This window comes from Strigops habroptila, chromosome 1 (assembly GCF_004027225.2).
Source record: "Strigops habroptila isolate Jane chromosome 1, bStrHab1.2.pri, whole genome shotgun sequence".
NCBI lineage: Eukaryota > Metazoa > Chordata > Aves > Psittaciformes > Psittacidae > Strigops > Strigops habroptila.
This window is the reverse complement of record NC_044277.2, coordinates 33,030,179-33,053,446: the sequence shown is the minus strand read 5'-3', so window position 1 is coordinate 33,053,446 and position 23,268 is coordinate 33,030,179. Positions and strand designations below refer to the sequence as shown.

General features: G+C 35.5%; 1 protein-coding gene across 1 annotated transcript in view; it reads right to left on the bottom strand.

Annotated features, from left to right (window-relative positions):
* Window positions 1-4,168: 4,168 nt before the first annotated feature.
* TRPA1 (transient receptor potential cation channel subfamily A member 1) overlaps window positions 4,169-23,268 on the bottom strand; it is a 33,136-nt gene continuing 14,036 nt past the window's right edge. The window contains exons 10-27 of the mRNA XM_030487493.1: window positions 22,697-22,797; window positions 21,228-21,397; window positions 20,978-21,142; window positions 19,968-20,082; window positions 18,522-18,688; window positions 17,591-17,684; window positions 16,915-16,974; window positions 15,474-15,572; window positions 14,570-14,640; window positions 13,951-14,098; window positions 11,619-11,708; window positions 11,238-11,407; window positions 8,990-9,119; window positions 8,680-8,862; window positions 7,654-7,722; window positions 6,736-6,846; window positions 6,116-6,213; window positions 4,169-5,203 (exon numbers count right to left, since the gene is read on the bottom strand). Coding sequence (XP_030343353.1) covers window positions 4,972-5,203; window positions 6,116-6,213; window positions 6,736-6,846; window positions 7,654-7,722; window positions 8,680-8,862; window positions 8,990-9,119; window positions 11,238-11,407; window positions 11,619-11,708; window positions 13,951-14,098; window positions 14,570-14,640; window positions 15,474-15,572; window positions 16,915-16,974; window positions 17,591-17,684; window positions 18,522-18,688; window positions 19,968-20,082; window positions 20,978-21,142; window positions 21,228-21,397; window positions 22,697-22,797 — 2,273 coding nt within the window. The 3' untranslated portion in view covers window positions 4,169-4,971. The remainder of the gene's footprint in view (window positions 5,204-6,115; window positions 6,214-6,735; window positions 6,847-7,653; window positions 7,723-8,679; window positions 8,863-8,989; window positions 9,120-11,237; window positions 11,408-11,618; window positions 11,709-13,950; window positions 14,099-14,569; window positions 14,641-15,473; window positions 15,573-16,914; window positions 16,975-17,590; window positions 17,685-18,521; window positions 18,689-19,967; window positions 20,083-20,977; window positions 21,143-21,227; window positions 21,398-22,696; window positions 22,798-23,268) is intronic.

Below are 23,268 nucleotides of genomic sequence, written 5' to 3'. Positions count from 1 at the left end.
CAGAGGCCCGGTGGGCACAGAAGACAGCTGGAAGGAGCTGCAGATGCAGTGGAGGAAGAGGCTTAACACATGGTGCAGGGCTCAGAGCAACAAGTGCTTCTGAGGGAGCACTGCCACAGTGTCAAAGCTGTGCTTGGAGGTTGAATGTTGCTAATTGAAACTGTTCTCTCTGATTCTCAAATGCCCAATGCACTTTTAACACAAACTATTTCAGCCTAAGTGCAGCTGTCCATTGCCTTGAGAATCCCTTTCCCTCTCTAGGGTGAAGCCACCATATTTCAACTCTTCATGCATGCAAGATGTGGACACAACCTTCAAACTGAAATGAGGCAGACCAAGTCTTTTGAAATACATGCTCCTTTCCTCATAACACAGAAACAGCGGTAACTTTTAACCACGTTTACTTTCAGACATTGAATTGAACTGTAATTATCCCACAGACTGGGAGAATATGCCAATAAATGTTAAAATTCAAATCTATATGAAGTGAGTCATCTTAAGTAATGAGAAATGACTCCTGAAGTCCATTGTGGCTATCTATCATTGCATCGCTTCCATGCTGCCTTGCTGAATCATTCCTATAGACATCGCCAGCTCCAGGGATTGTCATCAGGACTGAGCTGAGAAGCTTGCTTTCTGGTTTTAAAAGTCTAAATGATCTTTACTCTCCCTGTCCTCGACCTGATGACATGGCTGACTGCATCTGAATTAGACATTGTTGTGAGAACCACCATTGTACTTAGACTGTGCCAGTGGTGTCTTGGGGCTTTTGGACCTTTTTAGTTTGATCACATGAACATCAGAGTTACTCCAAGTTTCCCCCTCTTAATTTTTCTCCAAGTTACTGCCCTGTTTGAACTTTGTGGTTTTTTCAATCCCCAGTTTCCTGCTGCTGATTGTTTTAGACTGCAGTCACCTCTCTGGATAAATAAATATTAACAATATTATTACTCGTTTCTGAAATTAATAGCTTTACACTTTGCTCTGCTTCCTAAGCTGTGATTCCCAATCATGAAATGACATAAGTCCTACCATTGCTGAGACTTCCCTGCTGAAACACCTTCTCTCGTGATTACTGTGACATAGTCATGTTGCATTTCTATAAGGATGCCAACATTTTTACTTAACAGGTTCAGTTAAGCTTGAGTGGCCTGGGCACACATCAACCCATGCACAGTCTCGCATGTAGCTCTCTTGCAATTCATTTACACTTGCCAACCATTATAGCTTCTCCATCATTTCAAAAGGAAAGCTCACAAAAGTCTCCTGCTGTCCATAACTCTGGGGCAAGGTTTGCTGCACTCCTTTATTTTGTCCATTCACTACTGACAACATGGGCCCAACTCCTGCCCACAGTGAGACCCCTTCAATCGGACAGTCAATGAAAAACACCTTATAACTGATGCGTACTACGTTGCAGCCTGAGTGGTTTCTTTGGTTGCTTTTACTGACAGAGTGGGGTAAAAGGGCATTAACCCAAAAGAAAATCTGGCTACTTGCACTAAGTTTCTTATACTTCTCAGACTCTGTCAGATATTTTTATCACGTGGCAATTAAATAATCTTACTCTGATGATTTCCATAGAAAGTTAAATAACTAATTCAATGTTGTAATACTTAGCTAATGATAAAATACGTTCTAACTGTCTTTCCACATAAAAATTGTTGAACAAAATTGGATTTTCTTTGCATATTAATCAATATACAAGTAGTATAAAACTGTTTTCTATCCACTGTTCTTTCTGCATCTGCTGAGAACTGCTCCCTCAGGAAGCTGAAAGGCCAGGTTCTAATTTGGCATCTTTACCTTAAACTGCAGGAAACACCTTTTTTAAACTTATGTGCTTTCTTCCAGGAAGAGGCTAATTTTCTTTCTGCACAGGACCATGAGAGTCCTACCTTGAAGGCACCCAAGGATGGCTGAACGGACAGGTGCTCTCTATCTCCCAACCACCATAAAATTTTCTTCTACCCTTGATTTGTACAGTCCTGCTGCCACCACATGGAAATGACCAGTTCTCTACCAATCTGTCCTGATGGCTGTGGTAGCTTGATAATGCATACCAAACCCAGGAGCAACTATCTAAACCAATGTATTGGTAGATAGTAACACAGAATCATAGAAGCATAGAATAGTTTGGGTTGGAAAGGACTTTCAAAGATCATCTAGTCAAACCCCCCTGCAATGATCAGGGCATCTTCAACTAGATCAGGTTGCCCAGAAACACATTGTGTGTAAACTACCCAGTAAACAGTGTATATTTGGCAATTTTTCACTGAATATTTAAGAGCATTTACCTTTCAAATGGTGTTATGGTACACCGTGGAGTTTGTCAGAAGTGCTGGCACTGCTGCTTCTTAAACCCGATCTTACATTGAATTTAGACCCACATTGGATGTCCAAGCTGCCCAGTCACACGAATTTGTGGAAGAGCAGTTGCTAAGAATTTTGGTAGGCTGTGAACCTGCTACAGCTAAGTCACAGCAAAGAAAATAAACCAAAACCATGCAGGCAAACTATGCAACAGCATTAGGGTCAGCTTCGGATGCGTATGTGGGAAGGGTGGATATGGTCAACTGTATTTTCCACCATAGTGACAGCTGCTAAATGAATGAAAGAAGCAAAGCGGGGGGTGGGGGTGGGGGTGTGGGGTTCAGAAAGGGAGGAAGGAAAATGTTTCTCAAATTTTAAAGTTAAATGCTCAGAAAAGCTGAAGAATTGCTGTGTATGAGTGTCTCAGAGTTCTGTTTAAAGGGGCTTGAAATGCTCAATCTTTAGAACTATGAATGTTGAGTAGTTTGCTTCTACTGTAAGTGTACTGCTGTTCCTTGCCAATTAAAACTATGCATTTAGGCCCAATTTACTTACTAAAAAATGTTATCACTCACTGCCATCTAGTGTTAATGGTACAGATTGTCGGGAATTTAAAATTACTTTTCTGCCATTAAAATTAAAAAAAAGTCTACCTTTTCAAGCTCAGCGTTATCCCAAGAACCTGGACATTCTTGTTTCCATTGACACAGGGAGCTGCAGATGCACAGGAGCTCAGAATGTCCAGCCAGTTTATTCACAGGAATAGATCTGAGGTTAGAGGCTACAATGCAATTTCAATGACTACAGTTACCTTCAATTTTACTTTCTTGATTCTGACTCTGCTTACCGGTTCTCTCCCTGTCTCGCTGTGTCACACTGAAGCTGAACCTACAGCTTCTCTTTCTTCCGCCTGCGGGGCACACAGAGTGCACTTTGTCAAGAGAAAACTGGAGACACTGTTATGCTCCACTATCTGGGCAATGCACTTCGTTCCACCTGGGTATGTGAGAGTGGTGGTACACACCGGACCTCAACAGCAGATGTGATCCATCTAGACTTCACGATGGGACCTCTGGGACACCCAGGAGCACATCTGTGGGCATAGTCATGCAGCGGTGCATATGTCCATGCCCCCAGTTTGCCATTTGAATGGAGCAGCCAAGTGCTTATTTTCTGCCTCAAACTTACTTAACTAAACTATTACAGTCACACTTAAATGCAAAATCCCTATGTAGTTTCTGGGAGGCAAACCCAGAACAGAACTCCAGTTTTAACAGCAAACATCTTCAGTTACAACTGGTGTGGATTTATGCCACAGGATTCAAAGTTATCAATGAATATGGCTAGTGAAGAGAAACAAACCTCAAATGCTCCACCACTTGATATTAAGCAACTGTTCACCTTAGTAAGTGTAGTAGAATAGGCAAAACCAACAATAACTTCCTTTTTTCCCTATTTTACCAGACCAGGATTTAGCCTCAAAGCTGGGATAAAACACTTGGGTTAGAAAGCATTTTTCTTACTGAACAGCATTGCCATCCACAGCAATTTTAAGGCACAAGTCTCACTAATTCACAGTGCATCTTCCTGTGTTTTCTGAAGATCAGACAAGTTCTGTACAATGTGAATTACCTTCTGGTGGCTACCTTTTAAATAAATAGGAATCATAATTGTTCTTTACATGAAGAATTAATGTACATTAAGTTCTTAAAAAGAATGTCTGAATTCAAAAGCAGACCACAGATTGTTACAACCATGTATAGTCATAACTAGTTTATTAGCACTGGGTTTGAAACAATTATACTCGGGTACTTAAACACAGTTTAATTCATGTTTATTTGATATATTACTGTATATTAAATAATGCACTGAATATCCAGTAAATAAATAATAAAACCAAAGTGCAGATTAAAGTGGCAGGGTCAGTTTTAGGTTATCAGGAAGGCCAAAATTACACTAGCAGTATAAGGGCAGCAAGTTATAAATGACTAATATTTAACATGTCATCATATCACTGCTGTATGCATGCTAGCATAAATGATCCCTCTGAGAATTGCGTATAGTTATCTACAGAAGACGACTGTCCTTCCCTTCCATTACAATTCCATGATCTTTTTATTTCTTACCTTTCAGGCCTGATCCTGCAGTCCTTACTCAGCAAAACTTCCAATGCAATCTGTCAGGTTAGTTTCTAACTCGTTTCTTACTTTTTTCTTTAAGCTACATAAAGCCCATTGGATTTCCCAAAACATCTGAATAGTAAATTATTAGAGTTTAAATTTCTAAAAATTTGGAAATTCTAAAAATATTCGTGACAGAAAATACTGTAATTAAGTACAGACCTAAGAGTATTAGGACCAAATCCAGGAACAGATCTAGGCAGAAGCCTTGGGAACTGTGAGGACAGCAAGGTTGGCATCTGGTGAGTTAGGCACTTTCCTGATTAGCCAGCCACTTTTAGGATCACAGTTTTGGATGTAGACATCTTAAGTCTCCTTAAATACTGTTTTGAGCACCTGCATCCTTTTTTTTGGATCTGGCCTTTTTTATATTCGAATACATGATGTATCACATTAACATTACGCACAGACAATAGGAAAAAAAAGGTGGCCACAAAGTAAACCAAAATGATAATACAATATGCTATCACAGCCATGTCTAGAAGAAGCTATTGTTCTTTTCTGTGCTTGGGTTGGGCACATTTGTTTTAACAGCTTTTAACACTGTATCCCATTTACTATTCCTGTGCTCTAACTGCCTTTTCCTAAACTTGTGCTGAAACAAATCATTGCTGTCTTCATCCTCCGCCTCTGATACTATCTCCATTTTTTGGATAATCAATTTAATGAGGTCATGTTGCTTTTCCAACAGTGTTGATATATCTTTGAGCCTGAAAAAAACAAGAAAAAAAAGAAAAGAGAAAAGAAAAAAATATGCATACAGCATACAACAGGAGGCTTTGTCATTTGGTACCAAAAGACATTTAAGTCATTAAAATTACTGATGTAAAAGACTTGCTAAATTCCATGGTTTGCCTACATCTGTAGGGTGTATTCTCACCCCCTTTCAGTTCTTGTTGAGTCCTTAATCCAAAAAAATACTTAATCAGAATCTGTGCAGGGAGACAAAAATTTAATAGATTAAAAGAAAAAAAGGGGGGGAGGGAATAAAAAGAGAAAGAAAAAGAGCAGGGGAGAATGAGACAGAGTGAGAAAGAATAGATTTCCTCAGCTTTTCTGAAGTAATTTTTATGGATATATTGGTAAATGAAAAAGAAAAGCAAGTACAGAGAATTCCTTCCAAGGCTTTTCAAAACAGACGATCTGTTCGAAGGAGAACCAGGACACCAATCCATTTTTGGGGAAACAATCTGAGGCAGATTTACCATCAGACCAGTGGAAAGTCAGTAACAGATTGTGTATATTTGCAAACCAATTGGAATTACATCAATTGTGAGTTTAAAATAACCCTTGAAAACCTCCATACACAAACTTCTAATTCCGAAATGAAAATGCATTTTCCCCATTACTTCAGTTTACTTTAATGAACAAACAAGCCTGTCCTCTTTCTCTGCCATGGGATAAAAATATTTCTCTAGCAGACAAGTATTTTGAAGGTAAATACATTGCAGAATACAAAATACTAAGTTACCATAGTGAGAAAGCTTACTTAAGGACACCGAACAGACTGAATTTTAATTTTTAGGTACAGTATGGACCTTTAGAACACTTTTAAAAATAGCAGTATATTTGTAATCCTGTTTCTATTTATTTTTACAGCAGTAAAATGACACAATGAATACCTGTATTTCTGCTTCAGAACTTCCAGTTCTAATGTTGTATCAGTGCTCTGTGCATCTGTGGTAGAGTCCTCACACCCAAAGCAATACTGGAACACGCTCTAAACAAAACATGGAACCAAATGGAAATCAGGTAATATAGTCTGACAATAGATTAAAAATCCCAAATAAGTGAACGGTAACAGTCTCCGCACAGTGTTAAAGTTGAAAAGAGTTTCAGTTATGAAGTTATTTTTCATATATTAAACATTTGTTTTACAAAATTTGTTTAATCAGAAAATTTGTCTATCGACAACAGCTGAAATCAAAAGTGAACAAATAAAAGAAGAAATGCCAAAAGGGAGTAACTCTATTTTCTGTCTGAATAACTTCTGTAGCTTGTCTTGCTTAATAAAGTCACAAATCACTGAGAATTCAAACACTAATTATATTTGAATAAGTTAGGCTGCACTAAAACTGATTTATCATTTTCACTGACGATAGTCAAGGCCTAATTGTGATTCACTGATGTCAGTTAATGATTGAGTCTTATTAAGGCAAAGTTCCTAGCAATCTGTGTACAAAGTAAGTCAATCTTATCACATTTTAGTAAGTATTCTTTAATCTAAAATTCACCATCTTACCATAAATCCACAGTATCTTGGTCTGTTTGGATATACAGTAATTGATTCCTGATCCACTCGACTTAAGAACCAAAATGGTAGCTTCTTCTCTAAGTTGGTGTGAAGATTAACCTAAACATATTTTTGCATTTAAAGTAAGGTATATTCTCTTAAGATAAAGACATATTATCATGTGAAAATAACCATTATGTCATTATATTCAAATGACTATTATTAGATGTCAAGTCTCAGAGTATCTATGCTGCAATGGTATAATATTTGAACAGTCCAACTCAGACACGAAAATCATCTAGTCATAGCAGTATTGATTATCTTAACACAATTAATTATTCCACATAGATGCGCACTCTTATAATTGAACTGGTTCCAAAACTGAGTTAACTTCTGTGTAATGGCTCAAATAGCTCCTTAATACACTGTGGGTTGCAGTATAGGATTACAGGGCAGAAACAGTCAAAAGACAAAATGCCTATCATAGCCACAGGCTTTAAGACCAAATCATAATGGCAGAGTAATCTTTCTCTCTTTAATTGTGCTATATCCTTTTGCTAGATTAGGACAGAGTCAGTATAGGTTAAGATGCCAGTGGAATGTCTGTGAGAAAAGTTTTCCCTTGGGTAGAAACAAGTATGTTACACATGAGTGCCTGTTCAGGAGATGCTAACAAATTGCTACAGAAATGTGGGTCATATGAATCTAGAAGAACAGGATGTATAAGCCTATTGCAGACAACGATAATTCTGCCAAACATACAGAACATGCTTAATAATGATTTCATAGCCCTATCTGAAATTGCAAGACAACGTCCTTCCTAAGCACTCAGTTGGCAAAGAAATATAAACCAATCAATTAACTAAGTGGTGTTCTAACAATGATATCTACTTCCTATAGTTAGTGCTTCTGTGGTATGCTACTTACCTGCATTGCAATCCTTTTGAGTGCAGCATATTTCTGTACTTCAGCTATGTCCCCAACAGCCAAACCAATCTAAAAATGCCAAGAAATATTTAATTATCTATTTTATCATAGTCTGTGTTTCAATTGCATTTCTTATTCATATTTAAATCCAAAATGACTCTAAAGTTAAATTTATTTTGTTTCACTTGAATTTGGAAACATACACCTTTTGTGCATATTTAGGAAATTCATAGCAAGAAATGTAGTAAGCTTTTTAATGCCAACTATCCATCTTCTAGTAAGGCACTAAAGAGCTACTTCAAAGATTTGTCTAGAATAACATCTCTTCTTTTTGATTCTTCATTATTGCTGTTATGTAAAAAACTTGTTGACCTCTTGATTGGATAGGATCGTGGCAGCAATAAATAACTTAAAAAATGGAATTGTTTGATTTTTATTGCTGAGCTTTTATAAAAACTTGATTTCCTAAAAAAATAAAAAAAAATATAAAAAAAATTGATGTTGAATGAAACATGGCTGAAGATGTATTACATATTTTCCCCCTTTCCCACCATTACCAGGTTTTCTGATTCTTTTTGTTCAGGTCAGGCTTATTAATTAGTTTTAGTACTACTGTTGACTACTGTTTGGTGTGCAGTGAAGATCTGGAGTTTGACAATATATAACAAAATATATTGTTAGCTCTAGGTTATAATTCAGCCGGGGGTTGAGCAAAAATCATTGTTTCCTAATTTTCTTTATCAAGACCTCACAATAATACATTGCTGCTCCAATTCAAATTCCATCATGGTTATTACCTAAAGATACACAACATAACCCTGCAACTGTTAACTGTGGGAAAATAGAACAGTAAACTGGAGGGGGAAAGTGTCCAGGGAAAGGCAACTTCTTAATGTTACTGAAAATATCAATTTGTTACATAGTAAATGAATGTCACAAATCAGCACTAAATGTAATTCTATATGCTAAAACTGTGTATAAACCTGTGCTTAACCACTTCTATATATTAATAAATAGTTTACTTACTAGCAAGTTCATAAGAAGGATTGGAATAAGCAAGGTAAATATAATGAGAACTGTGTAACTCAGAAAAGGATATGGCAATTCACTGCTTAGTAATGGATCAAGGAATGCATCATGGTAATTAATGTCTCCCAGCATCATTGCAAATGTCTTCATTACAGAAAGCAGAGGTGTGCTATATGTTTGCTGCAAAAAGAAGTACCAATATCAAGAAAAATCAGGAACTGATGAAATCTGTAAATAACCTCTTGAGAGTCTTCAGTAAAAATTAATATTTATAATGATAAAAAAATAATTATGCCATTTAACTAACCTGTGAACCCAAAAGGACAAAGAAACTCAGTCCAAAGGCCAATATCAGGAAAAAGAAAACAACAGCAATCCGTATCAATGTCCTCAAAATTTCCCAGAACATCACAACATAGATGCCATAGTTTTCAAATCTAGATGATAAGTAAACAGAAAAGATACAGAATCACAGAAATGTTTATGTTGGAAAAGACTTTTAAGATCATTGAGTCCAACCATTAATCTGGCACTCCAGATAGTTTAGTCCATCACTAAATGATTAAATACTGAAGTTAGAGTCCCTTACAATTATTTATGTAAGGCAATAAGAAATGTCATTTTTCATGTGTGAAAAGAGACATTTTGCTTCTCTGAGACAGTACAAACATTTTGTACTTTCACATCCAAAAGAATGCAAGTGGTCTTATTTACAGCAAGCCTAAACCACAGAATCTTATATTTTAATGCACCAGAACAGTAGTTCTTCAAGATACTATTTTTCATGGGTAATGTGTACACTCTTTATAGCCACAGACAGTACAATATTGTACAACTTTTGCACTTGGAATACTAACATTAGTAAATTATCCAACTTTTTGCTGCTTTTTGAAAGAAATTAGCAACCCGAAAAAAGGACTGGCACCATGACATATCTCCCAGGCACATGCCTGATTTAAAAGGATTTTTCTTCTTATGGCACTACAAAGTATGGAAACCAAGCAAACAAAAAGAAACACATAACTCAGGAAGAGAGGGGGAGCAACATAATTTTAAGACATCTGCATTTTAAACAACAGTCTGTCATCTGGCAAGCCTCTCCCACTCTTGGCTTACACAAAAACTGTATCTCAGAACATGAATTGTCATAAAGCAGATTAAGCTACTACTTTTCCCTGCAAACCTGAACTTGGGGATTTATGTCCTCTGCTAGATTCAGGGACTAGATGACCAGGTTTTGCTACAACAGTAGCCACTGAGAAAATCCCCCCAAAGAATTTTCCCCCTGAAATATTATGTGCAAGGCTGAGAAGATCAAGCTGGAAGTAAAGCAAACCTAATATTCTTTTTATCAGGCACATACTAGGCAAAAATGCATTGAAGTCAATGGAGCTACAAGTTGCTTTGAGAAGAGATGACCTGCATGAGTTAGAAAATTATGTGTACTACTGCTGTACAAATGAAGAATATGCAGGCCAGGGAAGCATTTCATCGAGCAGAAGAAGGGATGTTGGGCAATCATGAATTTACTTTTTACTGTTTAGATTCAACCCCCATTTTGCCCACAGCACACAGCAGGGAGGACATGCCCATTCATTAGTTATCTAAGGTCAGACATGTGTAGGACAAGGTTTGCCAGCAGAGGCAGTACCATAAAGGTTCTCACTCTGACATTAACCCTGTTTACAAAACTTGTCCTTAAACATCCCAACTACAGTAAAATGACCCTGACATTAATCAGCAAACGACATGTCTGTCTGCCAGATCTCTTGGGGTGATTAGCACATATATACACTGAGAATCAGAAGAGCATACATGCACTGTTGTCACGTACTGTCATCCTTATTTTCTGAACAGCTCCAAATCAGCACTTTTTTGCTGATCAGCCACACCTCACCTTTGTGCAAGGCAATTATGCTCAGGAATAAAGATGTTTAATTTATTAGTCTTAAGTACCACACACACACTATTTTTAATCTCCAGCCAGCTCTCCTGCATTCTATAACCTTTGGACGCTATTGTACCAGTGGCAGCATTAAGATCATTAATGGCAATAAATAGACATTATGTCAACCAAAGCAATAATTTATTCCTTTATAATTCTTTTAACGGACAATCTGGTGTAGAAAATTAGGGTGTGCCATTTAATCTGTAAAATTATAAAAGAATTTACCTTCTCCCAGGTATTATAAAAACAGACTTCCTTTTGCCTCTTGTAATTAATTTTTTTTTTTTAAGTGAAAGTCCTTACAGTATAGTGAAACATGTTTTTTTAAAGACAGATGTGGTGGCTTTGCTTAACATTAAAATAATTCTTCTTGTTTCTTTAGTTGACAAAATACATGCTGTTATTCTTTGTATATAACGTAGTGAAAGCTACTTTACAGTTTAATAGGTTAAAATATTCATATGGTCCTAACCTGGAAACCTGTATAGGTTAAAAAAAACCCCATAAAATATATGGCTATCACACTCGATCAGTCATAGTTTAGAGTATGTAAAATATCTGAAAATATTTAAAGTATTTTATTGTAAAGTGTGTTAATAACTTTTACCGTTGAAGGTAAAGCAAGAAGTTCATCCAAGACAAATATACAGCAATTGCTCCACATTCCCACTGCAAATGAGCTGGTGTATTAATAAATAAAGAAGACACAAAAATTATGCTTGTCGTATAAATTGTCCAGTCCAGTAGATTGGAGTAATCCAACAGATATTTCAATTTCTAGGATTTAAGAGAGACAGATACATATTTACAAGTCATGCATCATTAAACAAACTGAACTCAATACACTATTCAAATCCTCTTCTCCTTTTTAATCCTTTATAAATTGGTATTTCCCTTTTTAAAAGGGAAAAATAAGGTTTATTTCAATATCACATAAACTGCTATGCAAACATACTGTCTGATTAGTGTTATTTCTCTATGTATTTACCTGCTGAATCAGCTGAAATATTTCTTTGCAGATTCCCAGTAAACTCATAATTAAAACTAAACACATACACACCCTTGTGAAGTACGAGTTCTGAAACAAAAATCAGAGCACAAAACAAATTAGAAATTATTAAATTAATGCTTCTTTCAGCTCTATCTACCACATAAACATTATATTTGTTAGCTTACTTCATATAAAGTTATTACGATCTAAAGTCTGTTTTACTAATATTTATTGTGAAATCCATGTCATGTATATTGTATTTAAATAATTCAAACCAAGTAAGAAAGTTTGAGCATTTCCATGATAAATAGTTTCTGTACACTCCATTCCCGTTGCCAGGTCATTAGGACATTGTCTCCTTCAGTGCATGACATTTTATATACACTGCTGTTGCTCTAGTCTCTCAGGCAGCACATTCACGGATCCTGTTCAGTGCACTGCTTCTCTACCAGCTGGCATCATTACTCATTGAAAGACAGGACACCCACTTCCAACTATGCTTCTTCCATCCAGCCTCGGATGATTTGAGGACCTAGGTCAGTCTGAGTGACCCCTCCGTATCCTGTAGGCAACTCCTGTCATTCTCCCATCTTCCACCAGGAAGATGAGTTAGTGGAGACGAATTCTTCCAGTTCTGCTAGTTCTGGCTTCCAAATCTTTGAGAATCCTACATGTACTGGGATGGGTATGTGATTTTTTCATATATCAGGGTATCCTCGTGAATCTTCTACATCCCTTGAGTTTATTTTATTTCATATTTCTACTAGCATATCCTTTTTGAGTTCCTATTTCAGTTTTATGTCTTTTATCTCCCAAAAGAACTGCAAACTCTTTTTTTTTTTTTTCTTGCTAAAATCCATGGTTTTAGTAATAAACATCATGTTTTTGAAATGGATCATTTGAAGAGTTCACCACACAACAAGATCTTGTCTCCATTAACACCAGTATGTTATCATTTCAGGGCTAATGACACAGGTGTCTCTTCCCAGAATACACGCTTCATGTCATGGAGACAGAGCTCTCTGACTCTCCTGTGCTTCACATGAACACAGGAGTGTAATGCTATGTACGAGTTTTACTCAGAGGTTCAATAAACAGCAGAACTTGCAGTTCCTTCTCTGGAAGTCTAGTAAAATATTCAGCTTTGGGACAACACTGTCTTCTTAAGAAAGAGAATACTGCTTAGTTGTAACTGCAGGAAGGAAACCCTTATGAAAAAAGGACATCAACCAGTCACACCAATACCTTTCATTCTAAAACCTCATTCTCCTGCAGTGGTGGACATGGCAAGTCTAACTTCTTTGGTTCACTATGTTGTCCTAATTATTCCAGTTCCAGCTCCTGAAAAAAGGTTTGAGCTTTGTCTCTTAGCAGCCCCAAAGTATATCTGGAGGGCAGGTTTATCCTAAGACAGGGTTCATCCTTGCTTGCTTTCCTTAAGGCCCCAACTAGAGCATCATTTCCACCCTATGCATATCACAAACAAGATCAATATTCATAAATTACTAGAGTAGACCCACGCTTACCACAGTGTGACTGAGAGACAAATATTCAAAAGTCACTATGATGCACATGTACTTTGCCACCTAACCAAATTTTTCACTTTGAGATAGTGTAATTCCAAAATAGGGGTATATTGTTGACATTCTGGCACAACACAATTTTTTCTATTTTTATTCTTTTATGTTTATGAACAGGGATTATAGAAAACAACCATTATACTTAAAAACCTTTCACAGAGTTTTCCATCCATGTATGACTGATTTCTGCTGTTACATTTTTAACTACTTTTGTACATGAGATACCTATATACAGACTGGCAAAAATTGTTCTGTCTTAGCCTCATACTTTATGAGCCTAGTGAAGAAAAATACTGGGCCTGCAAGGGAAAGTAATACATAATACGGGCAAAGAAAGATATATTTGAACACTCAAAAGCACTTTATTAATGACTGCTCTTTCTATGTCAAATTTTAAATGTGCGATATCCAGTTATTTGGGTTGAAAATTAAATGGACATAGGAAGCTAAAGAATCCACTGGTTTCTGTCTTTTCAAAATTAAGTACATATTAATCCTTTTTCTTCCACATTAAAGAAATATTCACATTAGGGAAGACATTGAAGTAACCATGTACCAGATGAAAAATTTTCAAAAAAGACTAAAAATAAGAAATGAGAACTGAAAATTACCTACAGAAGTTGCCACTTAAAAAGATATACTTCTATTCCTCACAGTTGCTAAATTGTAATTCTAGGAATTATTTAAATAATCATACCTTTTTGCAACAAAAATTCTAACCATATTGTAGCTATAAGAAAACTCAGTACCTCATATTCTAACGGCCTTGCTTCATAGATCTCTGTTCCATTCAAAGGTCTTCCTGGCTGTATGTGAGTGACCAGAAGAGTCAGTGGGATGAGACCGAGAGAATATATGCCTAAATTCATTAGATGTGCTCGAAACCCGTAGGCCATCCTTGAAAGTGAGAACGTTAAAGTTACAACACTTGATAAGTTCAGAAGAGCATGCATTCAAATGTAACAGCCAACAATGTTTTCAAGGTGGGGAAATAAACATTTCTTAAAAAGTCCTTTTGTGATGAATGTGTTCTTTGAGCTCTATGTGGACAGAAGTGTATTTGACATCCTGAAATACTGTTCCTTTCTCTATATATAGTTTTGTACTAACGTGGAATCTTTCTATATATTTTTGTAATAAAGTGGAAACACCAATAGTGGTTATCAAAGAATCATTACTAAATATTAAGCTACATTTTATATTATAGTCATCAGCATATTCTAGTTATGCTTCTGAGAGGTTATATGGAAAAGACATTCATTTCAGTTAACAATACAGATATGTACATCTTAGTAAACAACTCCCAGGCACAATAACCTTCATCCTGACATGCAATATGATATTTTATGTACATTAAAATATACCTACCATTTCATAAGCAAATATTCTTTACACACAGGATGACTGAGCAGCTCCATGCGATTGTGGCGTACCATGGCCTACAAAGCAAGAAAGCAGAAGGACCAAGCTTATCCCATCTAGCTAAGTAAAAGTGCTTACAAAACTGGGTAATCTGGGTAAGCCACCTTCTTTCTTTGACTATTAGCCTAGTGAAAATTAAAATGCCTGTAAGATATTGCAAAGTTCTTTTGTTTATGCACACTGGCCCAATGCTATCACTATCTTGCCTTCTTCGTCTGCTGAGGCATCCAGCTTCATTCCTGCTGCACTGTTAGTCTATTTAGAGCTCCACAAAGTTGCACAGACTATTGCCAACTATACCTCTAGATGACCAAGCTTTTCTAGTTACATTTAATGAGAAAATATATATTTATTATTAGACAGTATACCAAGTCTAATTGCCAACAGGAAGCCCAAAAAGTAATCAAATTAAGCCAGAAAGTCTGTAAACATTTTCTGACAAAGAATGAGAGAACAGACGGGCAATGTTTGTTTTAGGCACAGAAAGTATTTTGCAATTAGCATGTGAAAAAACAAGTTTTGTCAGGTTTTTCAATGCCTTATATTCCAGTGCATGGTCACTACTATGACCGGAGTATGGTTTTCTTTGATGTATTATTACCTGTACAGCATTTCTATTGAGATATTCACAGTTGTTTAAATAAACTAAAATTTTTTATCTAAACCTAAAAGAAATGTTATTTTTAACTTAGACTGTAAGAACTTTTGCCCATATTTCATTCCAATATACTTTAAATATACAGAGTTATGAGCTTTGGAGAAGAAATATTACTATGAAAAATTCAAACTTCTTGATTTTATCTAGTGCAAGAAAGCATGGAATTATGTCAGAGTAAAATACAGAACTTACGTTTAAAGTGGTAAGTGGTTCATAGAAAATGTCTTCACCATCCTTTAGCTTCTTGTTAAGCGTCAAGGGACACTGAAGATATCGGAAGTTATATTCAATCTGAATAATAAACACAAACCAGCATTTAAATGAAACTGATCGTGTAAGACTGAGGTAATGTGTTTAATTTTAAAAAGGTTATCCTTTAGAGACAAAAAAGACATATTGAGTCAAAGTAATTAGAAAGTTGGTGTATACTGATTATTAGTTACTTTGCCAGTGAACACATGCCATCAAGATACACATCTGTGACTGTAATATGATTAAACACCCATTTTGAATTGTAAACTAAAAAGTACACATTTCCCCTTAAAATACTAGTTTAAAAACATCATTCTCATAACTGCAATTTGTTTGACTTTGACTTTGAAGAAAAACTTGTATTTAAAAGTTATATGGCTCTGATAACGCAATATAAAGAAAATGTAGAGTAGTAGAAAATTTGCATGTTTTCTGTTACTAATGTAGATACAATTCAGTGTAATCATTGATAAGGTTGTCAATATGGTTTCAAAGGTAACATAACTACAGAGTGAAAGCAATCTACTAAAGATTTTGGTCAAGAACTTACAAAAAAAGAAACATGACTGAATTATTGATGGCAATTGTACTACTTATGATAGACATGCTTTTGATCTGCATAAATAGATCTTATGTCTTCTATCACTGTTATTTTGAAATATCCACAACCTCTGATACTCAGCTCGATTGTGAGAATTAACACAGCAAAGATAAAGTCTAAAGATTGCTCAAGTTTAACATTGTACTTGTTAAAATGCATAAGCATGAAGATTACAGAAATTGAATTTCAAAGCCATTTACAGCCCAAAGGATAAAATTAGATCAGTGATCTGATATTAATCTACAAGTGTGTCTCTTCATATGAACTTGGCACAACTACTGAAGTATACGTACTGTGTACTTCCCAAACTTTCAAGTCAAAAATGCATTCATTTAAGTGTCACAGAGGCAATAAAGAGAATTAAATCAGTGGCTTGCTGAGAATCACAGAGACTCATAGTTGAAGATTGCTAGTATTCGATGAAGTGATTTTTAAAAGTTATCCTAATACTAAAGAATTTTTTTATAATAAATATATATTAAAAGTACAGATTCAAATACAGTTATTGGTGAATAACTACTGAATTATTCATAAATCAAGTTAAAATATTGACTGATTTCAATTCACCAAGTACAGAACTATAATTGCAACAATAGAAAATATTTAAGAGGAATTTTAATTTAGTCCAGTAGTAGTAGCTAAAAGCCAAGCTGATGATTTTCTAACTTTATTATTATCCAAATAATATACCACTGCTAACATACAGCCAAGCATACTGTGGCATATTCCAACCTAATACCATAAAATGTACTGTCTTCATAAATTTTTTCATGCACTTACATAGAAGTCTCGACTTGTCTTTTCCTCTGAAGACTCAATTATGCAGTTGTCCAAAACCAGCTTTGCAGATGAACAAAGAAGTGAATTAAGATGATACAGTAATGTTCATAAGAAAGAATATGTTTCTACCTGAAGAAAATGACCTTCAAATACAGCAATCAAATACACAGAAGTGATGATTCAGTCAGATTTTATGGTGTATGTTTTGAAGATATAAACGCCCATGTAGGAGTTAAATAATGAAACTATGAAGTTTACAAGACTACATGCTACTTTACAAGTGAGTGTTTATGAATATATATATACCTAGTCAATTGCTATTTTAATAAAAAGCGTTTCTGTAGTATCATTTAACAGTTAGCTCAGAAGGTAAAAATACCTCAAATCATTTTGAACCCAGTTATCTTTTGACTTTCATCACTTCTATGCTATTTTCACATTCTTATAACTCCACTGACATCAGGAAGCTGAGAACTTTCCTAATATTAAAGAAATTAAACTGGACAAACTGAAATTATCACTAAAATACAGTTAAATCAACTTATGAATTTATATTGTTTCTATTTTACAATAATATGTATGAGTGAGGACAGCATTAAAAAAACAACAGCAAATGACGCAACGTAACTAAGGGGGTTTTGTGTAGTAATTTCCTTAATATGTGTAGAAAACTTACTTTAAACGAATCAGGAAGATACTCAACCATTTCTAGCAAAGGACACTTATTGGCACTAGAATAGTGAGAGAATGTCACAACAGCTTCTTCCCATCTGCAAAAATGAATTAAGATAATGGGAAATGAATTAGTTGCTTCTCTTTCAATTTATCTACTTTTAGAGTATTTGACTTTTATTCATGATATTATCTTGCAAATCACAATACGTAACCAGTTTGTGTACCATTAATTGGAAAATCAGCCATCTGGGGAGTAATTGTGTAACATTCTGGATGCTTCTCTAAGAATGATTAATGTTTAATTCTGTTAGTAGTTAAACAGAGAAGTTTCAACTATGCCAAGATCTTCTAAAAAATATGAAACTGGAACTAAAGCTGGAATCTTGGATTATAAGATTAGGTGAGTAATAACAAACGAAGTAAAATACTGGCAGTGTTCCTGCAACTCTTACCAAGAGATGCGATCATTAGGCAATGGTGCAACACTTTTATTCCTGAAGTGGGGCTATTTTTAAAAGTATTTGCAACATTTAAAATAACAATTTTGGTATTACTTGTACTCACATTTTGATTAAAATTCTATCGTTGAAGCATTTTGTGAAAGGCCAAATTTATGTATGTAAGAGGGAAGACATGGGAAAGATTATTTATTTCTCACAACTTCTACATGTTGGTTTGGTTTGTTTGTTGTTGGGTTGTTTTTTTTTAACAGATTCTGAATACTCAGTCTAATATGGAAAACAACATGCCACATATCTGGTGTCCATTACAATTATGCAATTTTTCATTCGCTCTCACTAGAACACAACACAGTCTCTGGAGTTTTAAAATATGTACTCAGTCTTATTAAACTACAGGTTTTCAGAACTTAATCTCAGTTAAAAAAAACAAAACACAACAGAAATTCAAAAAGTGTTTTCTGGGTACCTTACCTTTTGTGCAAAATTACAGCAGACACTACATCTTTTCTCCTATTGTGTATTGCTTCATGGAAAAAAGAAGCTAATGCTTTGTTGAACAGAATTTTTGCACCATAGTCAAGAAGTAATCTTACTGCTTTTGCGTGTCCTTCTCTCGCAGCCAGGTGCAAAGCTGTGTTCTGCACAGGGAAGTAGTACAGCAATACATCCATGAGAATAATTTTAGAAAAATAAAGTATGTATTTCAGTCCTTTCCCACACAGAAAAGCCACATACTATTCTCAGTTGCAAGTTCTGAATACCTTTACTAACAATATTAAAAAGTAGAATATTGTTACAGAGATTCTGACTGAGATTATAGACGAGTTCTTTATGCTACATCTACAGCAATGCTAAATCTTAAGAGGAAACTCAGCTATGGGTAAGAAAAGCCAATTCATTAATATCTTTTAGTTCTGTAACTAACAAACTGCAAGTCACAAATACGTAAATATGATGGCATCTACAGATACAGAAAACCTGCATTTGAAAATCAGGAAAAGCAGCATCCAACTATATCCAGATGTGCTCATACAATCGAATTTGCAAGAAAATCTGCAGACAGTTTTATAAGGGGAACATTTTTTTTTCTTTGATATTTTCATAAAAGTAAGGCAATGAGTGTTTTAGGAATCAACTCCCACTGAAGCTGAGTTTTGAAAGCCTTCCCAACCCATCCATATTTTTCTGAAGGAAATTAAGAACTAAGCATTGGCTTCTCATTAACTTCTAGGCAAGATATGTTCCTAATATAATAATTCTAAATGTTTTCAACACCAGTTCTCAGAGAAATTAGCAGCACTGTCTGTGTTGGTAACTGAATAGTTCCTTAAAATGCCCCCCCGCTGTAGATATAGATATAGTTTTCTGATACAGAACTGTTAGGAAGGTCTATAGAAGAGATCTCCAATCCAGCAAACGGATTCTGTCTTGACCCAAAGACACTGTATTTGCCCAAACTTCCAAGATAAGAGCTGTATCTGTTGGACATTGCTGTGCAGAACAGATGGATTTCAAACAATCTGCTCAAATGAGCTAAAGCTGATACTGGAGTTTTTAAAAAAATCTGTATAAGCTCTTCAAACTTATATTGCCAATGTTTGTACCAGATTGTTAAAACACTCTTGCATTGTAAAGGGGGCAAGAGGGACATGTCTAACATACTCAGTGTTTTATGTTTTCCATTAGGCTGTCTGCATTTTTTTGACTCCCATTTATAACAATTGGATAACAATTTCAGCAATTATATATTAATCTAAGCAATAAACTTTAACAGTGAAAAAACAGATAGACTTTAAATATGCTACAGGAAATGAAATATTACACATGCAATGTGGAAAACTACTAACAGCATACTACCAATATTTGCTCTAGAAGTAACAGCAGACAAGAAAAAACTAATGCCATGTGAACACATACCCCTTCTTCATCCACTCTGTCAGTACACTTCACATTAGTATCCAAAATGATCTGCATTGTGCGAGTGTATCCTCCGAAGGCAGCATGATGCAGGGCTGTCCAGCCTTTATAATCACTTACATGTGGCAGTATAAAAATAGAAATTATAAATGGAAAACTTTTTATCAATTTAAAGTAAATGTAAATGACATACACATATACATGTGTACACATAGATATGCATACATAAGTACATATATGTACACTCATATATACATATAATCATCTCTACCCTTGCTAGGTGTACTAATCCAGCTAAGAACACTGGAAATAAAGGGTTTGGCAGTAGTCCATTTAGTGGGTCCTCTACAGTCACAAATAATGCTCATATGACAGGTCTGTTAAGTAAAGGATTTCCTCAAAATGCTTAGGCCCCTAGCTCCAAGGTGTAGCTGCAGTGGTCTTGGAAGCACAGGACATAAAAGTTAAAGCTCTAGACTGTACCTTGGAAACAGGACTCTCAGCTTTTGGTAGCTTTGGCTCCTGGCTTTACGGGTATGAGCCTGGAAGCTTTTGTGGAGCTGCCAATGATCTGAGGACCTTTGATCTGAAATCAGGACTTGGAGTGCAAGGCAAGTTACTTGTGATCCACCAGCCCTAAGAGCCCCTACTCAAACCTGTGAGCAAAGCTGACATGATTATAATATTTCCAAACTAAAATTTTTTCCATTAAAAGGCTCAATATTCTTCTCAGTTTGATTTAGAGAAAACCTCAGTTTCCACAGCATTAGAAGCCTTGCTTTACAGCTACCTATGATTCTATGTGTCAGGCTGAAGCAAGAAACAATAAGCTTAGTTTTAGAAAACATTTTATAAATATGCTCTTATAGTGTATATTTATATTTTTGAATATTAATATATTAAATGTTTCCATATATTGCATTTATATTTATATAATTTCCCAGCATACAGACATAAAACTCAGGCTGATGGCTCTTTTTGGCCTTAATGAATAAAATCAGTATACTTACCAGAGAAAAAGGGCTCCTCTCTTCAGAAGAAACTGAACTACTTTCTCATGACCATTTTGGGCTGCCAAATGAAGAGGAGTCATTCCTTTCTTATCACCTTCATTCAAAAGTCTTGTGTCTTTCATATCTCTTATAAGTCGCTGACATGTATTGATGCGCCCGTAGCTTTGACAAGATAAACACAGAAATTGTCAAAAAAATATTGAGGAAAAAATGGCATTGATTTCATTGCCTAGACTGCAGTACTAACCTGGCAGCAAAGTGTAATGGTGACTTCTTGTCCCTGCTCTTAGAGTAGATGGAAACATTGAGGCTGAGTAAATTATTTACAGAGAGGGCCACACCTTGTCTGCATGCATAATGCAATGGAGTGCATCCTTCATTATCTTCATCCACTACAAGATTTTTAATGTGTTCCATCTGTTAACCCCCAAAAAACCCCAAAAGCACAGAATTACATTTATATAATTTTTGCTGCACAGCTTCTAATAGCTTGTAACAATGGCAGTAATACTTAAGAGCAGTACCTAAAAAACAAGTAACAAACTTTAGGAAAAGTAGCTTTAACAACAGTGAGCATTTAATGTCTGCTGATTTGTGGGTCACCATATTTTCAAACAATCACTCTTTGAAGAACACAGCAGTTTGCCACTCTGCAACCCTCATTGCAACCCATCCACAGTACAAGTGTAATGCAGGAGATTCTTCTTTGCTGCCATTCAACCATAATACTCAATGCTGCCAGCAAAAGGCTTGTGCAGAACACAGGTGTAGCCTGTCGTCTTTGTTCAGTAGCAAAACTTATGGCTGTCAAAAACCATCAGTTCACTGGTTTACAGTGTAATTTTATTTCCCATATTTCTCTTTCTCATATTTATTTCCATGTTTTTGCTCCCTACCTTGTCTAACACTATCCTATGTATAGCCCTTTCTTAATGCAACTAACAATCTCCTCCCAAGTCTGCTCCACTCCTCTGTCTGAATTTTTAGTATGATCAATAATTAGAAAAGTCAACGTAGACAACTGAGAGTTACCACTCTGGTTTAAAACTAATTCTCTACATCTGCTGCAAATGGAGGTTAAATCCATTCCGCACTTCTAATCAAAGTTGTTTACATATTTCAGCAGATGTTGCAGGATCGGTTGTACTTGATCCACACTGAAAAGGTTGTTTCTGGAGCTCTGGAGGCTAGCAAATTTATTTTCAAGTGAGCTTGGGCTTCAGCAATGTAAGTGCTTCACCTCAGCATAGCCAAACACAAATCCATGTTTGAAATCCTTTCTAAAACTAAATCTAAGATTTCATTACAGTCCAGTCTATGGAAAGCTCCTGTAGAACATGCTGTAAACTGTTTAAGTCCTAGAGCTTGACTGAATATGAATGAGCACGTCCCCTAGCTTTACTGCATGCAAGCTGGGAAAATAGAAGTGAAAAGTTCTATATTTTATTGCCTACCTCTTGAGCTATTCAATCCCCAACAGCAAAATAATTTATGGGATTATGTTATTCCTTTGCCTGGCAATAAGAAAACTGTATTATTGGCTTTGAAATGTTTTCATGAGAGATACGTACCTCTTCAAACTATTTTCTGTGACACTGGGCAACTTAACAAATACCACAAACTTTTACAAACATTCCAAAATAAATGGTAGTTGCTTTTTGTCTTTATGTTTTCTACTAAAGGTAACAGAAAGAGATAAAATGATGCTTACTGTACCTGCAAAAATTTCTCATTTAGATGCTGTAATCCTCCAGGTTGCAATACGGTCAAATGCAAGAAATTCCGACCAAGATGATCTTTTAATGATACATTTGCTCCTAAATAAATATGGAAATAAGTACCAGCAACTTCAAAACTGCTGGCTCCTGACACTAATTGATGACGTTTAAGACAAAGGAACAAATGTTGAGCAAATGTGCTTATAAATCTATGAAGTAACAATTATTCAAGCCAGCATTTTAACATACAATTTTACTTACACACACCCCACACTGACACTCAGATTTCATAGTTATCTCGTGTATATATGTATTTTGTATTTTACTGTAGAACTAATATTTATGTGGGGCCCTTATATTCAGAGATACTGAGCACCCACAAACCACAAGGCAATTTAAAGATGCAGATAACCACATCTTCTAATCTTTTAAAGTTGTAATCTTGTTACAGCTTCAAAACTTATTACAGGGCTTATTAACAAATCAGTTACATTACTATCAACATAAGAGGAAAATACAGTAACAATAATTAGCTTCCACCAAAAGTATTGCCATTGAAAGACATAGCTC